Source organism: Pogona vitticeps, chromosome 2 (assembly GCF_051106095.1).
Source record: "Pogona vitticeps strain Pit_001003342236 chromosome 2, PviZW2.1, whole genome shotgun sequence".
Classification (NCBI taxonomy): Eukaryota; Metazoa; Chordata; class Lepidosauria; order Squamata; family Agamidae; genus Pogona; species Pogona vitticeps.
This window is the reverse complement of record NC_135784.1, coordinates 27027830-27050476: the sequence shown is the minus strand read 5'-3', so window position 1 is coordinate 27050476 and position 22647 is coordinate 27027830. Positions and strand designations below refer to the sequence as shown.

At 43.4% G+C, this 22647-nt stretch overlaps 1 protein-coding gene across 1 annotated transcript; it reads right to left on the bottom strand.

Annotated features, from left to right (window-relative positions):
* Positions 1 to 6272: 6272 nt before the first annotated feature.
* LOC110070837 (zinc finger protein RFP) lies at positions 6273 to 21917 on the bottom strand. Its single transcript, XM_072989052.2, has 8 exons — positions 21744 to 21917; positions 18373 to 18797; positions 16549 to 16644; positions 15079 to 15309; positions 13123 to 13145; positions 11317 to 11435; positions 9237 to 9269; positions 6273 to 7482 (listed from the first exon to the last, which is right to left on the bottom strand). Exons 2-8 carry the CDS (start codon positions 18781 to 18783, stop codon positions 6962 to 6964), a joined length of 1434 nt encoding a protein of 477 aa, XP_072845153.2. The 5' UTR covers positions 18784 to 18797; positions 21744 to 21917; the 3' UTR covers positions 6273 to 6961.
* Positions 21918 to 22647: the final 730 nt, after the last annotated feature.

Sequence of the window (22647 nt, the reverse complement as noted above, 5' to 3'; positions counted from 1 at the left end):
GGGCGCACGTGCTTGAGATCGTGCTAAGTGAACTGTGGCTACAGCTGAGGCTGTCCGGAGAGTTGTTTTGCTGCTTGAAGCTTTGTTTCTACGATCCAGTCATCACTAACGGGTCAGGGATAATAAAACTATCAGCTGTAAATTGGTGGTGTCAATGATATCTAATAGCAACAATAGTCTAAGAATATGTCTGAACTATATCTGGAGGCAAAAATGCTTTAAACAGGGGCTGGCCTACTTTGAGCCCATCATGGGAAGGCAGGATTTTCTGGAAAGGACAATGCTGAGAAAGGTGGAAGGTAGCAGGAAAAGAGGGCAGCGGAATGTGAGATGGATCAGTTCCCTAAAGGAAGCCACAGGCCTAAGTTTGCAAGAGCTGAGCCGGGCAGTTGAGAAAAGGACATTTTGGAGATCATGTTATGACCCAAAGCCTGTTTATAATTTGGGATCAGGCAAGATGCAAAAAGCTGAAATTGTATTGAGAATAAGCAATACAGAGTCAGCTGGGACTTCTCTTAAAAGCAAAGAAGACCCTGAAAATACAGTGTACAGATATTTTATAACATAAAGAAGAGCCATAAAGTTCTACAATTCTATTGGTCAGCTTCTCCTGAAATTAGGATCTTGCCCCAATTGGGTAATGATGCCAAGAATTAGAAGATTAATGCTGGCTTAATGTTGCAACTATTTCCTCATTGTGTCCTGACAACATTCCTAAACCTGGCCATCTGATAATCACAAGTGAGTGGGCGGAAGGTGAGAAACAAGAGAAACTCTACTACCCATGAATGCCTTTCTCTGGCTAAATGTAAGAGGCCTGTTCACCTCAAAAACTGTGTTTGAGTATATCCAGGTATCTATAGGGTCACCATACGTCGAGGTGACTTGACAACACTCAACCACAGCAAGAACACGCCTTCAGATTTTTTTTTCCTCTCAATTTAAACATACAAGTTTATCATTAGGTATAATTCAAAGATTGGAATCATTGCTTTATTGGACTACAACTCCCAGAATCCATACCCCACTCTAGGAGTAGTTACGTCATGTTTCCACATTCTGCTGTGAGTACTGGCCAGCAGCCGCTCCCCCCTTTTTTTCTACTGCATTGAAAACTTATCAGGAAGAGAGCAAGGACTCACCTGATTATTATAAACCCCAGGGTAAAGGCTCATAAAGGGAGATGCAGTTTTTGCAATAGCGTAGACTCAAGTATGCTGCTGAACCCAAGTGGTGGATGTGCTATCACAGACGCATCCCCTTTGGATGGCCATCCTGATGGTGCAAATTACAACTGATCATCAAGCACGTACTGTACTTCATATCTGTTTTGAATTCTGGCTTCTGGACCAGCTGATTATCTGATTCTTTAATGCCACCTTCTTTATCTTCTAGGTTTTTGTGGTTTTTCCCATTACAGCTGTTGATCCTGCCACCTCTGACTACTTCCAGATTTTCAGATAGCAGTTCCTTTTTTAATTTCCCCTTTTTCAGCATCTTACAAAATTATGCCATGAGAACAGTAAGTGCCTACAGAATCAGATCTTCTTGTTCATCATAACCTTTGGTGCCTGAAAATGACATTCAGTGTCAGTGGGACAAACTTTTATCCAATGAATGTGTGAAACGGGCCCCTCCAGATATTGTTGGATTGTGGCTCCCAGAATCCCCCCACCTCAACGCTAAGGAATGCTGGGACTTGTGGTTCTTCAGTGTCTAGAGGGCCACACTTCCCCCACCTCACTTTTAGCCAGATGGATGTTGCTCTTTTACCAATATGTTTATTTACATTTTCACCTGTTTTATATTTAAATTGTATCTGATTTATGTTATGTTCTTATTGCTAGCTAATTTGTGTGATATTTCTTTGTTACACAGGTGGTCTTCCATTCCATAAATAAATATGTACACCTTTCTCAGCATTTAACAAATGTACTTTTGGACATCATGGCCAGTGGTGTTGTGGAACCAGGGTTCACAGGCTCAGATCAGCAGGAATTATGAAATCATTTGCCACCACTCTACCCCTGAGGCTTACTTCTTCCCCTCTGTGAATTTCGTTGTATGGTATACTGTGTATATACTTACAATGACAATAAATTATATTATTATTAAGCATTGCAATCTTCATAGGAACTGTCACCAAAATAGATTTGCCCATGAATAATATATTACTGCAAACTGGCCCTGTTAAAATGCAAAGGTTTTGTATGTGATTTGGTCTTGATCAAACATTTAAGAAGACCAGTCCCTTTTGTGTTTATAAATCCGGATGCCTGTATTTTTGGACTTTCCTTTTGCAGGAGTGGCTATAAGGAGTGTCACAATGAGCACAAGCACTTCCAGATTTGCCATTAAATTACTAATGGCATAATAGTTGGAAATATTTTTGACTGTTCCTAATGTTAGCATAGTCCCAAGATTTCTCTGCTTTCCAAAATTTCCATTATATATTCATTATAAATTCTCTTTTGCCTTTAGGGATATTTAGGAAGGGTACTAAGTGGTATATGACTTCCATATTCTATTCTACTATGTTTCCCTGAAAATAATACAGGGTCTTATATTAATTTTTGCTCCAAAAAACGCAGTAGGTTTTTTTTTCAGGGGATTTTTTTTTTCCATGTACGACAATTTACATTTATTCAGATACAGTCATGTCATCTTCTGGTTGCTGCACAATGGTGGAGGGTGGGGTTTCACTTAAGTAGGGCTTATATTACGAGCATCCTGAAAAATCATAGTAGGGCTGATTTTCAGGTTAGGTCTTATTTTTGGTGAAACAGGGTACATAGTTATATACAGTACTAGTAAAAGGTAAAGGTTCCCCTTGGCAATTGCCCAGTCATGTCTGACTCTAGGGGGCGGTACTCATCCCTGTTTCCAAGATGTAGAGCCAGAATTTTGTCCATAGACAATCTTTCGTGATCACGTGGCCAGCACAACTAGACACTACCTTCCCACTGTGGTGGTACTTATTTATCTATTCACATGTTAATGTGACTTCGAACTGCTAGGTTGGCAGGAGCTGGGACAAGCGACGGGAGCTCACTCCAACACATGGATTCGAGCTGCTGATCTTCCAACTTTGCAGCCCAGAGGCTTCTGCGGTTTAACCCGCAGCGCCACCCTATCCCCTCTATCCCAGTACCTGCCCCTAAGTATTTTCCTTATGATTTACAGCTCTTGTGCAAAGTGGGAACCTTCATTAAATATATTCCTGCTCATGGATGTTGGCGAGTCTGTCTCTGAGTCTTTGGTACTGAGCCCCAAATCCCTGTTAAAAACAATTTTTTTTCCCGGAGAAAAAAAGGGAGGAGTGAGTGAGTGAGTGAGTTCCAAGTCACGAGTCGAGTCTGAATAATTGAAAGAAAAATCAAGTCGACTCACCGGTGTGACTTAAGTCCGACTTAACAGCAAGTCCTGCGACTCAAGTCCCCATCTCTGTACCTGCCCATGAGTTTTGTGATATCACCTTGCAGAATTCTTTCTCCTTTTTTTTTTAATTCTAATGCTGTACGTTTGACAGCAAGTATTTCTCGGTAATTGTAACTGTTGTTTTTTTTTTAAGGAAGTTTTCTTTCCATTTAATCTGTATTTGCCTGAACAAAAGAACAAGTCTGCACTGTAGAAAGGTCTTGTAGGCATCTTTCTGTTTACTTGCTCAAAATATACTCTGCTTATGTTTGGTGGGGCTGAGCCCAGTTTCATAAACCACTAAAAAAGCTTAGAAAAATGTTATTTTTTTAAAGAGTATAACTCTTAGAATTTCCCAGCCAGGAGGACTTTGATGGGAGATCCTGTGAGCCGTAAAGTCTACAAGTTTATTTCCAAAGTTTCACATTAGCTGTGAGTTCAGATAATATCTTGTGCGTGTTATTACTATGTGCCATCAACTCATCTCTGACCTATGGCAACCCTATAAACAGGGGACCTCCAAAATGGCCGATTATTAAAAGGCTTGGTTCAGCTCTTGCAAAATCAAACCCATGGCTTCCTTTGTGGAATCAACCCATCTTATCCTTGGTCTTCCTCTTTTCCTGCTGCCTAAAATGTTGCCTAGCATTACTGTATTTTCAGCAAATCTTCCCTTGAGGTGCTCAAAGTACAACAGGCAGCAGCCATAATTTCATCATCAAGACCTTGTGTGTGCGCGCGCAAGATACTTCTCACATTTGAGGGGTCTTTTACCATAAGGTGACTTCAGTGAAAGTTAGCTCTTCAAGTAGCCCCACTGAATTAGGCTAGCCTTGTTTTATGCAGGCTAGGCAAGATTCTTGCCACTTTGTCACACTCTACATCAGTACCATTTCAACCTACAATATGCAGCTATTATAGGGTTCTCAGGTAAATAGCACCCCATTATCTGTGATTTCTAGAGGCAGTCCCTTGAAATCTCATAGGTGAAAGTCCTTGCGATGTCACAGAGGTGGGACTTGCTAAACTCGGGAGGTAGAACTACCTCTTGGCCCTTTGATTGTTGGGACAGGCACAAAGGGGATGATGTATAGATAAGCCCAGATTTCAGACAGAACATAGCAGGGATGTTGGCAAATCTTTGGCTCCAAGTCCCAAGTCAGAATCTTTGGTACCAAACCCCATGTCTGAATCCCTATTAAAAACAAACTTTCCCCCAGAAAAAAAAGGGGGGAGGGATGGGTGGGTTCTGAGTCACACGTCGAGTCCAAGTCATTTTTTTAAAAAGCCAATTTGAGTCACTGGTGTAACTTAAGTCTGACTTGACAATTATTCCTGTGACTCAAGTTCCCATCCTTGGAACATTGCAAATTGATTAAGACAGTAAGCCAGGATCAGGGGAAAGGTATGCTTTCAGGAATTGGCTCAACTTGAACCACAAGAAGGCTCATGAGTCACAACATGGGTGCTCAACTTCTTGTCTCTATTCAGGTTACATCATGGGCCTCATGCATAACCATACCAGTTCCCTCCCTGTCTCTTCTCCTCACTCCCGGATTTCTGATGTGCTATCCCTGCACACAGACACACCATCCTAGGCCCTGAGCCAGGGAGCCTTGACATCATCTGGGGATGAGATTTTAAAGGCATCTCTCAAACGTAAACCTCCCCATTCAGCTCACCACAACATTTTTATTTCCACCTAGAAAAGCAGCAGTTCCTCCCAACAGGTATCCTGAAACCTCACAATCTGATGCCAACAGTTAGAAATAAAGTGGTGCCTCGCTAAACGATATTAATCCGTTCCGTGAAAAATGCTGTCTTGCGAAAACATCATTTTACGAAGCGTGGTTCCCCATTGGAATGCATTGAAATCTATTTAATGTGTTCCAATGGGAAAATCGTCATTTTGCAAAAATTATCCATAGAAAACATCGTTTTGCGAAGGGTGGTTCCCCATTGGAATGCATTGAAAACTATTCAATGCGTTCCAATGGGGAAAAATTGTCGTCTAGCCGCCTAGAGTGGTCTGGTGGTCCAGATAGGCGGGGCATAAATCAAATAAATAAATAAATCATCCATAGGAAACCATCATTTTGCGAAGCGCAACAGCGATTGCAAAAACTCATCGTCTAGTGCAGTGGTTCTTAACCTTTTTGAAAGAAACGCCTCCTTGAGCCATTGAGGAAGTTATCATCGCCCCCCTCTTATTTCTTATTATATCTTGTTTGTTTGTTTGTTTGTTTGTTTGTTTGTTTGTTTGTTTGTTTGTTTGTTTGTTTAAGACACTTAAATCCACTGACCCCTGAAAACAAAATTCAATTCCAAGAAAATGAAATGCCCCCAAAAAGTAACATTTAATGATTTCGTTGCAAGCGAATTTTAAGACTCAAAAAGAAATATAAAAAGGGCATAAAATGCAGGAACTAAAAATTTCAAGACAAAAACTCTGAAACTAAATTAAGATAGGAGGAAAATATATGTTCATGCACATTGTAAAAAGGCTGCAGCCATCTTCACAGGTTTGGCTTGCTCCAGCGCCCCCTACCGCCCCCCTTCTGCTCCAGCGCCCCCTTGCCGCCCCTTTTCGTTCTACCGCCCCCCTGAAAAATGAAATCGCCCCCTGGGGGGCATTATCGCCCAGGTTAAGAACCACTGGTCTAGTGGATTAATTGTCCCGCGAGGCAATCACCTAGCGAGGCACCACTGTAAAATATTTGGCCCTATCCGTTCTGAATAGTTTGTGCAAAGAGCCAAAATCCTCGTTCTGGTCTGGTTGTTTGCAGGGTCTGTTCACAAACCCGAGTACTGACAAATAAACATAAATCAAGTCCTTGAGTAGAACAGCACATACATACCTTATTAAAATATGCCTTTAATACTTGTTGGCATTCCCATAAAGGCATTCCCATAAATTTACTTAGCCATACAGACTGCATACAGTTAAAAAAAGATAAGTGAATAAAGATTGACGTGATTCTTGAGCTCAGTGTTGGATTGCAGAATAATGGTGCAAATTGGGGTGTCACTACCCCGGTGTCCCCTTCTCTCAGAAAGACTTCCACAAAAGACTTCTAATTGGGCAGGGTTAAGTAAGCAAGAAAATAGGTGCTCTAGATTTGAACTAGGAGGGCACTTCAACTTCCACATTCCTTGAACAGTTACAAAAAAAACCAGGTAGCGCTCGATCGTGCCCTGTCTCCAACCAAGGAGATGTATGATCTCATTTGGTAATTGCCGGTTATGACCACTTATAAGCTCCAGGTTGTCTCAGTCATCTGAAGTCCTGAGATTTGTAGTTTGGTGAGATATTTGGAATTCTCTGCTCAAAGGGAACCGTGCCCTTCAACTATAGATTTCTCTGCTAAGTACCTCCGCAAACTACAAATCCCAGCATTCCATAGGATGGTGCACTAGGAAGTTGAAGTGGACTCAAACTGCTCTAACAGGGTGGCGTAGGCACATCTGTGCAGTGAAAACTAAAAGCAAATTTATGGTTAAAAAGGTCAAGAGTCCCCACTGATCAGAAGGTTCTGGCATTGCCTTAAGGTACCAGGGTGAGGACGGCTTTCTTGCTCACTTGAAAGAAGGGGAAAAGAATTCCTTTGCAGGCCGCTGGTATCACGGCCTGATGGATCAGGCCTCCCGTGTCGCCATCAAAGAAAGCCACATTTCTCCCGAGACAGTTGAGAGAGATCCGGACTCTCCCGAGCTCTCCGCTATAGTTCACATAGGAGTCACCAGGGGGGCAGAAAAAGTGGACATGGCCGTCCAGCTTCCCTAAGGCATAGACCTGGGCTCCGGACTGTTGTTTAGCCAGCTGATCCTTCTTCTTCACAGATTTTCGGGCCACCCCCACAGCCCAGTTGCCCTCACTTCCTACAACCACGTCCCAATAGTTTCTGCCTGTGCCAAACCCCTCACGTCCCAGCACAGACAGACTCGCATCAAATCTCGCGGGACGCTGGGGCATCTCTTGAGGGTCGTCTCTCAACCTCACACTTCTAAAGTTCTCAGAAAGAAGAAGCTGGGAGTGTGCCGTCTGGGGGTCCAGAGTCACTTTTGCTAAAAAAAAGGGAAGAGGAGAAAGAGATGAATCATCACGAACTAAACAGAACAGTGGGAGAGTTTGTCACATGCCGTGACGTTGCCTCAGAATATGGTGCCTCTATGAAGGAGGGACCTCCAAAATGTCTTCCACTAGGCTTTAAGGCAATATCTCCAGTGAGAGGAAAACTGACATATCACAGTTCAACAAAAGATGGAAGACCACACATCTCCCATGGATGACTGAAAGGCTCCCAGAGTGAGGGATGGAAATTGGGTCAGAGGTTTACGCACGAAGTTCTTCATTCTCAGACAAGTTTTTTCCTTGACAATTTCCCTCACGCAAGCTTGCTCTGGTAGGGTAGATTAGATGAAGACTTCGAATCCGACAGATTTGAAGTCTCACTACCTTAAATGGATTGTGTGTGGGGGGGATTATTTTAAAACCACAGAGGACAACAAAAACAGAAATTATAATCAACTATTCCAACCCTAGCCCCATCCACTGATGGGAGAGGACACCCAGCTTTTCCTCTGTGCACGGTTAAACTGTGGGATACGCTCTACTGCAAGACATGGCAATAGCTGCTAAATTGTAGAATTTAGAAGTTGATTGGATAAATTTGTGGAGGGTGAAACGATCAGTGGATCGGTGGCAGCCAGTGGTGACAGGGTTGGACCACGACTTAAATGGTTCAAAATGCTGCAGCCAATCTGCTGACTGGGGCCAGTTATAGGGCATGCGTAGCACCCCTGCTACAATCACTGCGCTGGCTACCAGTCTGTTTTCAGGGCCAGAGCCCTGGTCATTACCTATAAATCCCTATACGGCTTGGGTCCAGACGATCTGAAGGACCGTATCTCCTCGCATGAGCCTTCTCAGCCCTTAAGATCCTCCGAGGAGGCCCTCCTCTCAATCCCATTGCCCTTCCACGTCCACTTGGTGGCGATACGAGAGAGGGCTTCCTCAGTGGCAGCCTCAACTGTGAAATCCTCTTCCTCGAGAGGTTAATTAGGTTGCCTCCCTTCCTTTTATTCGTCCGCCAGCAGCTGAAGAACTACCTTTTCAGGCAGACTTTTAACATGTAACTTTTAAAGTGAGTCCCTGGATGAGGGTTTTTAGCTTTTCAGCTTGTTAATTTATTTTTAAAGTTAATGCTTTTTTTAAAAAAAAGTTACTGTGATAGTTTAATTTGTTCTTTTTAACCTATCTTTTTAAATTACATTTTTAATTTTACTTGGGAAGTACCTTGAGTTCTCTTATGGGGAGAAATGTGGCTTATAAAGGAAACTAAATAAATAGACTCAGAAGACATGGGTTCAAGCTCCTTCTTGTTCCTCGCTGAAGGAACATGTGCCAGATACGGTTAGTCAATGACTGTTTACCTGCTTCGCAGAGCTGTTGTGAGGATAACATGCGGGGGGGGGTTGGAGAAGAGCCATGTCTTAGTTGCATAGAAATAATATCATCTCCAGTGTCAGGAGCAGCATGCTTCTGAATACCACTTCCTTGGCAGCATGAGTGGGAGAGTGGTCCTCTGCTCAACTACTGCTGCTGGTGGTTTCCCAGAGATACCTGAATTGGCTCCAGTGAGGCATGAGTTGTGGAAATTCTCCCTCATTGCCTTTTCCCGCTTCTCATGGGGAAACCAAAAGGAACGAACTGTTCCCAGGACAACACCGCTGAGCTCCAGGGAGTTCCACCAAAATGGCTTCCAAACATTTTCCACCCATGAATACAGTTTGCCCAACGCTCACTCTCAGAAACCTACCTTCTTGCAAGGATAGCTGGTTTTCAAGAATGGCTGGGAAAGGAAAAGAAACAAAGCTAAACCACCATACTGTTGCCAAAAGTATTACACTTCCCTTCCTCCTCCATCCCCATTTATACAAAGTAAGGAGGTGGAGGGTTTGAGAGGATTATGAAGATCATCATTCACCTGTTTCACTCTTTAGGGCAGTGGTCTTCAACCTTGGGCCTCCAGATGTTCTTGGACTTCAACTCCCAGAAATCCAGGCCAGCAGAGGTGGTGGCGAAGGCTTCTGGGAGTTGTAGTCCAAGAACATGTGGAGGCTCAAGGTTGGGGACCACTGCTTTAGGGGATAGTGCTAAAACACAGAGCTTTCTTGAACTACAGTTTAATAAAATGAGATTCTCCCATTCATTTGGCCCAAATTTATAAACACACTTTGTTTGACTTGAAGATCCAAACAGAATATACGCAGGTGAAATTAGTGCAGAAGAGGAGGAGGATCTGTCATGGCAGAGATCACGCTTTGTACACATAAGGTCTTACAATGTGTCTGCACTATTCAGCTGTATAGTTTGACACCAAAGTAATTCTTAGGTTCCATGCTATGGAATGTGGGATTCGTAGTTTGCTGATGCACTCAGGCATTCTCTGCTGTAGTCCAGAGCTCTGTGACAGAGAATTCTAAGCACCTCACCAAACTACAAATCCCAGTATTCTATAGGATGCACCCACAGCACTTAATGTGGCATGGCATTGCTAGAACTGAGTAATACTCTATATAGGTAACACTATTAGGCTGAATCTCTAGCATTGCCAAGTGGAGCTAGGAAAGACAGACCCACATTTTTTTCTGTTGATCATGTGACACAAAGGGGAATGCAATTCAGCCTGCTGTTCCCCTGCCCCCTCCCCCCCAAAAATCCAAAGTTTTCCCCTCTATCACTGGGCTTCTACTTTTTTTAATCAAAAAAAGATCGATTTGCCTCAGTTCAAACATGTGATTGCTTGAACTGATGCAGAAAAGTGGCTGCACCAGCATTCATGCAGGAAGGATGAGCAAAGCCCATCAGCAAAACTGTTTTATATACAGTTAAAGGTAGAACAAGGCCTCACTCAGAATGTTGAGCAAGATTTTTCTCTTTTTATACAGCTACTGTAAGAGCGAACCCAAGTCTTTCTCAGCTTCCAAAACCTGCAAGACTTTTCCTTATTTATTTTAAATACCTATCCTCTTGTGCACACCACACAGACACGCACGCACGCACCCACGCACGCACGCACACACACACACACACACACACACACACACACAAAAGCTAATGGAAAACACTTGTTACAGCTTATGAGGCAGTTCCTTTTAACCATGCCTCCTAAGAACCTCAAGAGAACTGCAAAAAAGCAGCAAACAAGGCTTTTCTCCTCTCTTCCTGTGTAGGCATTTAAATCAAACACACCCAAATTCTCTAGTATGACCTCACAGCAAGTAAATGTGAGTGGACTTGGATTTCCCTCACAGCATAGTCACATCCTTAGCATAAGGCAGCTTCCTAACTCCTAATCGTTATTTTTTTCAAAAAGAGGAGAGGGCGGAAGCAAAAATACAATGCAAGTTTACGTGAAGAGTTTGGAGGGATTTAGTTAACTAGGAGCTGGTTTCCATTCGCACATGTTCAAACTCTACATTTTATTTGACTACAGACATTTTATATAGTGAACTAAAATTATCTATTGTATTATTCCCACCAGCACTCAAACATTCCCCATTTGGGTATCCAGTTAACATTACCAGCAGTTGTCCTGCCTTATTGTGGCCAAAGGTTGGAAATATTCTCTCCCCCCCTTTTTTTTGTTTTTTTTGGAATGGTGGAGGGAGGAGACTACAACTCCCAGTCAGTATTGCAATGCTGAGCTTCATGGTCCAAAATATAATTTTTCCAAGGTACGCTTGTCACATCTCCAGTTTTGGAGATGTACCTCTTTGGGGTACATGGCAGCCTAACTGGCTGAAAAATTCAGGGAGCTGCAACTCAAACTTTTCCACCCACCCCGCTAGGCACACCACAAATGGTCAGTATTGTGTTATTGTGGTTCCCTTTACTTTTGAATTGCTTGATGGCACAGTCCAGAAAAGTATTTACATCCAGCAAATCCCAAAGCTGCCACCTCTCCTTGGATGAAAAAGGCTCTGGGCATGGAGCTACATTCGTGTGCTCGTACCTGTAAGGGAAACAAGATGTTTAAGCACCACCAGCCAGAACTCCAAGAAAGCAATAAAGATCACATCCAGCTCACCACAAACTGTGGCCAGAGACCACATGCTTTTCCCTAACCTCCACCCCACACTGTTTGTGCTTTGTAGAAATCGAGAGAGATGGAGCACCCTATTTTTTTGTCCAGTTACAATCCTATTTCCTCATTCTAGAAATGGGAGTAGGGGTGCTCTCTACTCAGCTTGGGGAAAATCTCTCTTCAAACTACAGTGGTGCCTCGCAAGACGATTAATCCACAAGACAATTAGTTTTTGTGATTGCTGTTGCGCTTCCCAAGACTATGTTTTCTATGGATGATTTTCGCAAGATGACGATTTTTTCCCATTGGAATGCATTAAATAGATTTCAATGCATTCCAATGGGGAACTGCGTTTCGTAAGACGATGTTTCGCAAGAACATGGTCTTGCGAGACACCACTGTAGAACCTCTAAACCAGTGCTTCCCAACATTGTGTCCCGAGATGTTCTTGAATGATAAATCCCAGAAGCCACCCGCTATGCTGGCTGCGATTTCTGGGAGTTGTAGTCCAAGAACACCTGGGGGCCCAAGGTTGGGAACCACTACCCTAAATGCTCCCCCAAAATAGGCATAAGGACTGATCCTGCTGGCTGGGGTACCCTGGGGGTAAATAAAGCAACTTTTCTGAGCTCTTGTAAAGAGGCTATTTATGGAGACAATGAAGCACAAGTCCATGTTCTCTTAGATCACCGGTGGGCAACTGTGACTGACCATGACGTCTTTGGTACACAGCTCCCAATCAAGCCAATCCAGCAGAGCCAGAAATCAGAAATTAGTCCAAAATAATCCAGGGAGCCACAGCCACCCGCTTGTCATTGAAGTGGGTGGTAAAGCCACATTTGTTCCCCAGTGGGACTCAACATCGCTGCTCTAGCTGCTTTCACCTTCCCACATATTGACGGCTAGCAACATAAAATAATACAATAAATGTAAATAAAAACAATTTTTACATAACTAGAACATTAAACACAATAGAGGAAACAATAAGAAAGGAAAGAGAAGGGCATCAGGAATTGGTAAACTATCCTTTCAGAGAATAGTCAGACATAAAAGAAAAGTTAGAAAATAGTGACTGGATATGTTGCTGTTTTACCGGCGAGGCCCAAATCTAGGATCCTCAGGTTTAACTGGATTTTTTTTTAAAAAAATACCTTTAAACCAAAAAATAATTCACATCAGGACCTTGACTACTGAAAAAAAATTACAAAATGTTGGATTGAAATGCTGGAGATCAAGTCCCAGTGAACTGTGAAATTCACTGACAGACACGGGCCTGACCTACCTCAGAGAGTCGTTATGAATACAAAGTGGGGAAGAGAGGAGCTTTGTATTTTGCCCCGAGCTCACTAAAGGAATGGTTTGACAGAAATGGAACAGAAGTAACTAAGTAAATAATTCAATGCTTCTGAAAGGCATCTGGCCAGGAAAGGTAATTCCTTTTTTGAACTATTACTGCATTAGGGCCACCTCTTCAAAATGAAGTTTTCCCTCATACAGTTACAAACACACAAACAGAGAGAGAGAGAGAGAGAGAGATGAGATGAGATGGGGCAGAATACTGTATAAGCAGCATGCTTTGCCACTTTGCTATCCCGAAGCCGTGAATGCCACTTACCTCCCTATCATGCTTCCTATATCCTGAAAGGAAGAGAGAAATGAAGACATTATCACAGGCTCTCCTCTGCAAGTCACTCATTCATGGAGTCTCCATAGGTCAGGGACCACTTTACTGTACACAACAAGAACAGGTCACACTGAGGAGAAGCTTGGTGTCCACCGTCTGCCATCTGATGCCTGCTGGGGATATTGGACTATAACACCCATGATTCTGTAGTGTGGTGGGATTTGTAGTCCAACACCCCAAGAGGTATCAGATGGTGGACGACGGACTTAAAACCCAGAGAGTGATATCTTGTGATCCCCTTGGGTCAGACTATGTAGTTTACACCATGGTTGGCTAGGAGATTCGGGAATTTTTCTGGACTGTGTCCTGACCCTGCCACCCAAGGTGGGAGGAAAATTTGTTAACACGCAGGCCGACTGGGTGAACTGGATGAAAGAACAAACACAGCCAAAATAGACTTCCAGGGCATTTTAAAGATTGGGTCACACGGATATCCTATTCTCCCATGCAGTGAGTAGTCCCCTAATGGGGGAAAACACCTTCAGAACAACCCTGCGAGGTAGGATTAAAATGTACATTGCAGAATTTCACACACCACTCTGATTGGGACGGACCGACACACAGGGCGCCAGGCAATGCAAAGTCAAAGGCTGGCCTAGTCTTTTCAGTGATACACATGATCACAAGGACACAGGAGAGGTATTTAGACAAGGGACCGGGGCTTGAAGAAAGCTGGGTGGGGAAAATCACCATCTCCAGAGATTTCCAGCAGTGTTTCAGGCAGAGGTGGATAAAGAACATCCCACCAGATTTTTTAGGGCTGCGTCTTGTATCAGCTTTTGTCAACAGTACAATAATATCTGGACGGCTGCACCCATTTTTTAATCACAGATCTAAGACTACAGTCCCACACACTCTTTCGTCAGAGAACACCCACTGAACAAAGGTGAACTTTCTTCTGTATAAAGATTCCCATTATAAGAAACCATCCCAGCAAACTTTTGGCAGCTCAGAACCAGGAGATCTGGCACATCACCACTACTCTTTTATAGGGATTATATAGATACATCTCCAACATTTGAGATCTACAGACACGGGTATTTTGTGACCAAAAGAACACTGCCAGGTAACATCCTGAAAACAGGCTTTAGTGGCGGTCCCCATGCTCTGGAAATAATGATAAAATATTCATGTCCTCTCAAGTCAATTCTGACTTATAGCAACCCATTTCAGGAGTTTCCAGGTAGAGAATATTCAGAAGCAGCCACACAGGCTGGGTCTACTCACAGGAGGCACAATGTAAACATTAGAAATTAATAGTTTTAAAACAGTAAAACACAGCAGTGCCTGAATATCTACAAACCAGGAAAAGCACATACAGTATATACATACTATATCTGGTGCATAAAGTACATATTTGGTACACAACAAAGCTTATAAAGTTACTTCTAAAGTGTAATTTGTTATACAATTTAGTACTCGCCTCCCAAATAATTACTGCTCCTTCCATTAAGTGAACTGTTAAATTACTTGTTGATTGTTACTTTTCTGTTGGAAGGAGACTACTCCCTAAACTCTGGAAGAGTCTGAAATCACTTGATTCCTTTAAAAGTAACTTAACGTTTATTCAAAAGCATGAACCTTTATATGCACCAATTCCAAAGTGGCAGTTTTGTTCCCAGTATTAAGTTCCTTTGGAAATGTAACTCTATTCTGCCTTTGTTATTAAAAAGTAACTTTATGCCGATAAGCATGTGACTCATAACTCATTCGTTCTGAGCTTGGATGCACTGTGTGCAGCCTTAGAGATCTTACTATGTTAAGAGATACACAGTACATGTACAGTCAGTCAATCCAAAGTAACAAGTAGTTGGTCTATTCATGAAGTTTTGGTACCCACCTTCCGAAGGTCCTTGGAATGCATGGGGAAAGGAGACGGTTTCTCACCTGTACCAGTTCAGTTGGTGGCTGATAACGTTTCTCCTGTAAGTCATGCACCACTTTCTGATGGAATGAGATTTGCCGAAAGATATCCTCCATGTGTTTGTCCCTCGTCCGTATGATCTCCTGCTCCGTGCTTTCGATCTTGCTCGTCAGGAAATGTTCTCGGAGCAGCAGAAACTTATGCAGATCATGGAATTTGGCCACCATTTGTTCTTTCGCTATTTGTGCTGATTTCTTCAAGAAGCCGGTGGGAAAAGGGGAGACAGAAACGTTGGAGTCAAACGCTTGCCACATCCTTACACTGGAGGAGGCAGAACATTTTATTACAAAAATGGCCAACTCAGCCTTCCTCAGCTTAGTGCCTTTCAGGTGCATGGGACTGCCTTTCCCATCATCCCCAGAAGCCAAACAACATGGTTACATGTAGAACATCTGGCAAAGGCTAGTCAAAGGTGTGATTCAACACATCTCCAGGGCACCACCTCAGGAGATGCCTATGCCTAAAATCTGAATATTCTGGCCATAATTATCACTGTTCATATCATCAGTGTTATTTTATTTGTTATACTATACGCTTGCAATGAGCACCAGGCAAGATACACGGCTATTTTGACCTCACACCTTACCCTGTGGAGTAGGCCAGGCTGAGCGTCTAAAGATCACCCACTGGATTTCATAGCTTTTACTCACATGCCTTTTCAGGTATAAGGAACTTCTGGCCCTCTAGGTATTTTGGGCTACAATTTCCACCATCCCCAGGCCATCATGACCCATAGCAAGGGACTAGGGGAGTTATAGTCTGATATAACTGGACGGCCAAGGGTTTCTGGTCTTTACTGTTAGGAATCGGGGATGTTGACAAGTCTGAATTTGGACCTGAATTTTTGGTCCCAAGCGTCAAGTCTGAGTCCCTATGAAAAACAAACATTTTTCTCCAGGAAAAGAAAAAGAGGGGGATGGGTGAGTTCTGAGTTGCAAGTTGAGTCTGAGTAATTGAGAAAAAAAAAAAACACGCAAAGTCAAATCAGAGTTGAGTCACGGGCCCAACCTAAGTCTAGCTTGACAGCGAGTCCTGTCACTCGAGTTTCCATCCCTGTTAGAAATCCTTGTTGCTTTGGTCTGTCAAGTCCTGTCTAAGCTACTCCATGTTCAAGGAGCAGCTTGCTATTGCCACACACCCTCTTGAGTTTCCATGGCCAAGCAGGGATCTCAACCCAAGCAAGCATGACCATCCCCTATATTGCAAGCTGAGCATCTGAGGTGATTTTGAAGCTTAAGGCCTCCACGTAAGTTTCATGCCCAGAAGGTCACTTTAAAACAAGACTCCCTGCCTCAGGGCGCAGACCTAGAACCACAATACCCAAACTTCAGAAGTCATTGTTTTCAGGTCTCGTTATTGCATCCCACCAAACAGATCTATATTTGTTAGCTTGCGAGCAAGAGGGACACCTCGCCCCGCAAGCTAACACTTACAAGCAGGACTTCTCCTTCGCTCTCCAAATCCGTCTTGTGGAACAGAACCGATTCCGTCCGACTCCTTACGGTGTCGATGCATGCGAGAAAGTATTCCTGAAAAGAGAAACTGTTTTAGAAGATGATTATACAGCTCCCTAATGACCAGGTTAGACAGTTATCAGTGTGGAGACTGGTCATTGTTCCATCCTCTCTGTCCTTCTTGGGTGAGCATTTCTCCATCCATGGAGTTTAGGTCGTTGACTGTGGAGCCAGAAGTTGGGAGTTCAATTCCCCACCGGGCCTCCCTGACAGGGGCTGGACACAGTGATCCACAAGGTCCCTTCCAGCTCTGCAGATCTAATATTGTTATTATTATTCTAAGAGCATTATTTCCTACCTCTACCCTTTGTCCGAGTAGCACAGCCAGGAGTGGGACTCGTAGCTTGGTTTGTCTTCCATGGTAAAACAATGCCACTTCATGAGTTTTCTCTGTGTTATGACTTGTTACAATATTCAACACAATTTGAAAACACTATAAAACACAGGCATGGGAGAAGTAGTAAAAATATACAGTTTCCTACCATACAAGCCTCTTGTCCAGCTCTGTTCTTTAAAATCACAACAATAACTGTGTGCCATCAAGTTGATTCCTACTTATGGCGACCCTTTCCCAGGTTTTTCCAGGTAGATACCGGCAATACACAGAAATGGTTTTCCATTCCCTTCTTCTGAGGACGGTGCAGCTTGCCCAAAGCCCCCCATGCTGGCTCTAATTTGGCTCCACAGCCATGTACCTAAAGGATTATCCAGGTAGCTTTATTGTTAAAAACTCACCTAAAAAAAAAGATCTTTCCCTGTGAGGGAGGAATTGGGCTCAAGCTGCAATCCTAAATCTGTTTGCCCAGAAAAAAAGCCCCAGTGAGTCAAAGCAGGCATTCACAAGAGTTTCACTGCAACTCCCTTCTTCTCCCACAAACAGCGATACCTTGTCCAATATTATTTATTTATTCATTCAATTTAAATTATGCTCCCTAGTGCAAGCACTACAGTGGGTGGTTTATACAGGGTTGAAAACTCACAAACCCTCAGCCCACCACCGCCACAAAAAACACAATTAAAGAACACAGCATAGCAATTAAAAGAATTGGTGCTTTTGAATTGTGCTGCTGGAGGAGACTCTTGAGAGTCCCCTGGACTGCAGAGACAACAAACCTATCCATTTGGAAGGAAATCAACCCTGAGTGCTCACTGGAAGGACAGATCCTGAAGCTGAGGCTCCAATCCTTTGGCCATCTCATGAGAAGAGAAGACTCCCTGGAAAAGACCCTGATTTGGGAAAGTGTGAAGGCAAGAGGAGAAGGGGATGTCGGAGGACAAGATGGTTGTACAGTGTCATTGAAGCTACCAACATGAATTTGACCCAACTCCGGGAGGCAGTGGCCGACAGGAGGACCTGGCGTGCTCTGGTCCATGGGGTCACAAAGAGCTGGACATGACTTAACAACTAAACAACAACAATAGAAATTTAAAAAGCAACAATTGTAACCATGAATTAAGAATAACCCTATGAAAAATCTAAAACTGATTAAAACTTTTTTTTAAATCACAAAAATATGATTTTAAATATGAACAGCACTCAAGAGATTCAGTAAATAAAGCCATCTTTGATTCATTTTCAGACTTTAACAACTTTACCAAATGACACAGGCTGGCTCTTCTCCCAGAAGGCACATTGGGGAATCGAACTCCCAACCTCTGGCTCTGTAGCCAGTGACCTCGCTCCTTGAATTATCTCCCTCTTATTTCCGAAATGCTAGAAAGGGAGTGCTCGCTCGCTCTCACCTTGAGTTCTTCAACTGCTTGTTCCAAAGGAACCATGTCATGATTCTGGTGCTCCCCAGATTCCACACACAGGGTGCAAAGGGGGGTTCTGTCCCCCTTGCAGAAAGACGTCAGCGGCCTCCAGTGTTCCTCACAGACTCTTTCCTTTTCCGAGACGAGGTCTGCCTCCAGCCGCTTGACTAACTCCACTAGGCTTTCCAGGCCTCGGTTTGGAAGGAGATTTCCCGACTGGACTGTCTCTTTGCACTCTGGGCAATTGCTTGTGGACAGAAATTCTGTCCAATACTTGGAGATGCAATTGTGACAGAAAGTGTGGCCACAGTCTAGGACCTTTGGAGCATCGAAATATCCCATGCAAAGGGTGCAAGTAACTTGCACCTGGAAGGTCTTCAGAGTGCCCTCATCAGCCATGGCACAAGCGTACACTGCAAAGTATTAATATAGATATTACAATTTTGCAGTTTATATATTATTTGCTTGACCTGTACAAACTGCTTTTCCTCCAGTGAGTTCAAGGAGGCATGTGTGACTTTCTTCCTCACCACTCTATCATCCTATCAAGCCTGTGAGTTAGGTTAAATCAGTGGTTCTTAACCTTTGTTACTCGGATGTTTTTGAACTGCAACTCCCAGAAACCCCAACCAGCACAGTTGGTGGTGAAGGCTTCTGGGAGTTGCAGTCCAAAACTCCTGAGTAACCCAAGGTTAAGAACCAGTGGGTTAAATCGAGGAGACATAAACAGTCAAAAGCCTCCAGTGAATGTAATGGCTCAGTGGACACTGAAACCTGAATCTTGCAACTCCCACCTTGCCAAACCTAACCATTCCACAACACTGTCTCTACTCAACAGACCTAGCTTCCCATTTGAAGAGAACTGCTGCCTTACATAACCATGGGGTCTTAAATTATGTAACAGTACCACTGGGAATTTCTCTGTGCATCCAAGCGACAGCTCCTCACTTAAGAGAAACTGGCACACTGCGTGTGAGTAGGAATATCTTCCGACTTAAACGTTAGGCCCATTTGGCCAGAGTTTAGGAAAAGTTTACTTTGGAGACTTCAACCCCCAAAATTTCCTATTAATTTGGGGAGTTCACATTCAAAAAAAGAGGAACCTTTCTAAGCTTAAGAATTCACGCGCAAAAATGCCTAGTCTGGTATGTAGTGAATAGAGTGACAGACTAGCACTCAGGAGACCTGAGTTCGAATCTCCCTCTGTCATGGGAGCTCACTGGTAGACTTCGAACTGGTAAAACCACTCCTTAAGGATCTCACTGGGTATCTGGAGGCAAAAATGTTGAAACTGGCTGTCCTATTTGGGGCACATCAGGAGAAGGAAGGATTCTCTGGAGAAGACAATCATGCTGGAAAAAGCTGAAATGAGCAGGAAAAGAGGAAGACCAAATACAAGTTGGGTTGACTCCTTAAAGGTGTTTACAAGAGCTGAGCAGTTGAGGACAGGACATTTTGGAAATTGCTCATTCATAGGGTCACCAGAGGTCAGAGGCAACTTGACAGCGCATAACAACACATCTCACTTAACTTGCAAACACTATCTAAGTCAGTATAAGTCAATTCCAGCTTGATGGCAAAAACACAACACATGTCTGCAGTGTACCTGTATGATGAAGTCATTATACTGTGAAACTATGTGGGAAGTTGCAGTTGCACATGGAGGGGAGCTGTTGCATGCAACTAGCAATCTGGAGACTTCCGTCTAAGTTTCAGCACTGAAAATAATGTGGTTTGCTCCCTGGGACAGGGAAAACTTTAGGAACACATTAAAACAGGGAAAGTGCACATTTTGAATGATACTTCCCAGGAACCCTGAGCAGCACACTCAGCAATGAGAGATTCTGGAAGTTATACACTGAAGCATAGGGGCAGCTAAGGATCTTTCACCCACACATTTAAAAAAGCAAAGAAGAGGTAAGGATATTGGCAGCAAGCATCAGTAGGAGGAAGAAACAGGGGAAAGGAGAAATATGCTGTGGCGAGCATGAGTAGGAAAAGGCAGGAAGGTGAGTGATATTTGTATCCAAACCACCCGGTACAAACTGGAGTTTTTGCCACAGTCCAAAATGGTTGGTGGTTTCTATTTGGATTGTCTAAGTCTTTCACCTTTTACAAAATGGTCAGTGAGATGTGGAGGTTACATCGAGGGAGAGCATTCAGGTCCGCATCCCAAGGAGATCAGTGCCTCCAATGTTGAAGGGACACAGAATCCAGTCCAGATTTTAGTTCATACTGCATGGGAGCTAACCATGGTGCTGAAAAAAGGTTCACCACCACCACCTTAATAGCTTCTCTAACAATAATCACGTGGGATCAAGTCAAGTCAGACTTAAGGTAAAGGTTCCCCTTGACATTTAGTCTAGTAGTGTCCGACTCTAGGGTGCGGTGCTCATCTCCATCCACAAGCCGTAGAGCCAGCGTTTGTCCGAAGATTCCATGGTCACGTGGCCAACGTGACTAAACACTGAATGCCATGCCCTTCCCACCGTGGTGGTACCTATTCATCTACTCGCATTTTTACATGCTTTCGAACTGCTAGGTTGGCAGGAGAAGTCAGACTTACAGCAACCCTTTTCCAGTGTTTTCCAGATAGAGAATACATACTCAGAAGTTGTTTACCATTCCCGAAAGCTCAGATAAAACCTGCCAAAATTTAGGGTGCCACAGGACTGTCTGCTATTTTTGCTGCCACAAAGTAACACAACTACCCTCCCGCACCTAAGAACGAACGCAAAAGAGAGTTGTCTTATTAACAACCTTGGTTTTTTCAAGAGCTGCGGTAACCATTTTGCTTGCATTCAAGCTTCAACGTTATCACTATTTTCCTCCAATAACAAACACACACCCCTCCAAAAATACAGGTAAGGGTGTGCATGCATTCTTCAGAGCTTGGAAGAATTAACTTTGGGACTACCATTCCAACACTCCCCCCGCCAGAAGCCAATTTGGTTGAAAGATTTAAGGAACTGCAGTTTTCCTTTTTCATCTTCATTCCTCTTCCATGGTGTGGGTTGTCTCTACAGTTTATACACACCTGCCAACTGGGACCTATTAATTAACAACTTTTGTAACTTGTGTTTCTCCTCAAAAAAAAGTAACTCAAGTAATTTTAATGCAGGGACAGTAAACGTTAGCCCATAATACATACAGCAGCCTTTAAGGTACTACAGGATTTTTGTTTGAGTGGTACCTCACAAGGCTGCTGCTCTTGAGAAGATAAAGGGGGAATAACATAAACCAGCTTCAGTTCCTTTACAGATAGCTAGGTAGAATTATTGATAATATAAAACATTATATAAGGATAACATAATTCAGTTCTGGTTGTTCACAGAGCAGCTTAGGCAGAAAACACTTACCAAGCGGGATCAAAAAAGGCTCAGCTTAACCAGAAAAAGACAATTAAAATAGAAAGAGTGCAGACCCAGAAACAGTCCCCTTCAGAGACTCAAGAGTTACTAAAATCATCAGGAGAGTGATGCCAATAAAATTAAAAGCTCAGCCAAACCTGTTCCTTCTTAGGTAAGCCTTTCCCTTTTTATAGGCCCTCCCACTGGCCTCCGACAGACCTTGAGGAGAATACTGAACTACAGCTCCCAACATCCTCAGCAGCCCCATCTCACTCTTCAAGCATGGCCCTTTACAGAAGGGCCTCATGAGCCGCCTAGAGTGGTCCTTTGACCAGATAGGCGGGGAATGAATGAATGAATGAATGAATGAATGAATGAATGAATGAATGAATAAATAAATAAATAAATAATGTTTCTTTTTGCAACATGCAGACTGTCACTTTAAATTGATAGCTCCTCCCCCTTCTATGTGAAGGGTGGCTCTGGCCATTCTGATTGGTTGAAGTGATAACATCTGTGTGCCTGGGATCATTAATTTCCCATTACTCCTACACTCCTGTCCCCTTGTGGCGACCCATTCAATGCATCTGAAACAAGGAGGGGCGTGCCACAGCCCTCCAGATGTTCATGGACTCTACGTTCCATCAGTGCCAGCCATTATTACCAATGTCAGGGGATGATGGGATACCTCATTCAAGAACTTCAGGGAGGGGGCCATCAGTGATTCCATCAGACTGCACTTGGGGCAGAAAAGTAAAGCCGGGGCTACGATCAGGACATTTCCTCTTCTACAACTGGCTTCCATCCAGCTGCTAATTCTTCAGGCTGCAGCAAAAGGTAAGATGGGAGGCAGGAAAAATATCTGCTCATTTGGGAGGGGTGCAACTATTTTCAGCTCCTGGGTGTGAACACT

Coding starts and splice junctions, on each gene's coding strand:
- LOC110070837 (XM_072989052.2), bottom strand. CDS start 18,783: ATGGCTGATGAGGGCACTCTGAAGACCTTCCAGGTGCAAGTTACTTGC. Junction 11,436..13,122: donor ATAGGAAGCATGATAGGGAG/GTAAGTGGCATT, acceptor TTTCCCTTACAG/GTACGAGCACACGAATGTAG. Junction 9,270..11,316: donor TGCCATCAAGCAATTCAAAA/GTAAAGGGAACC, acceptor TTCCTTTCCCAG/CCATTCTTGAAAACCAGCTA.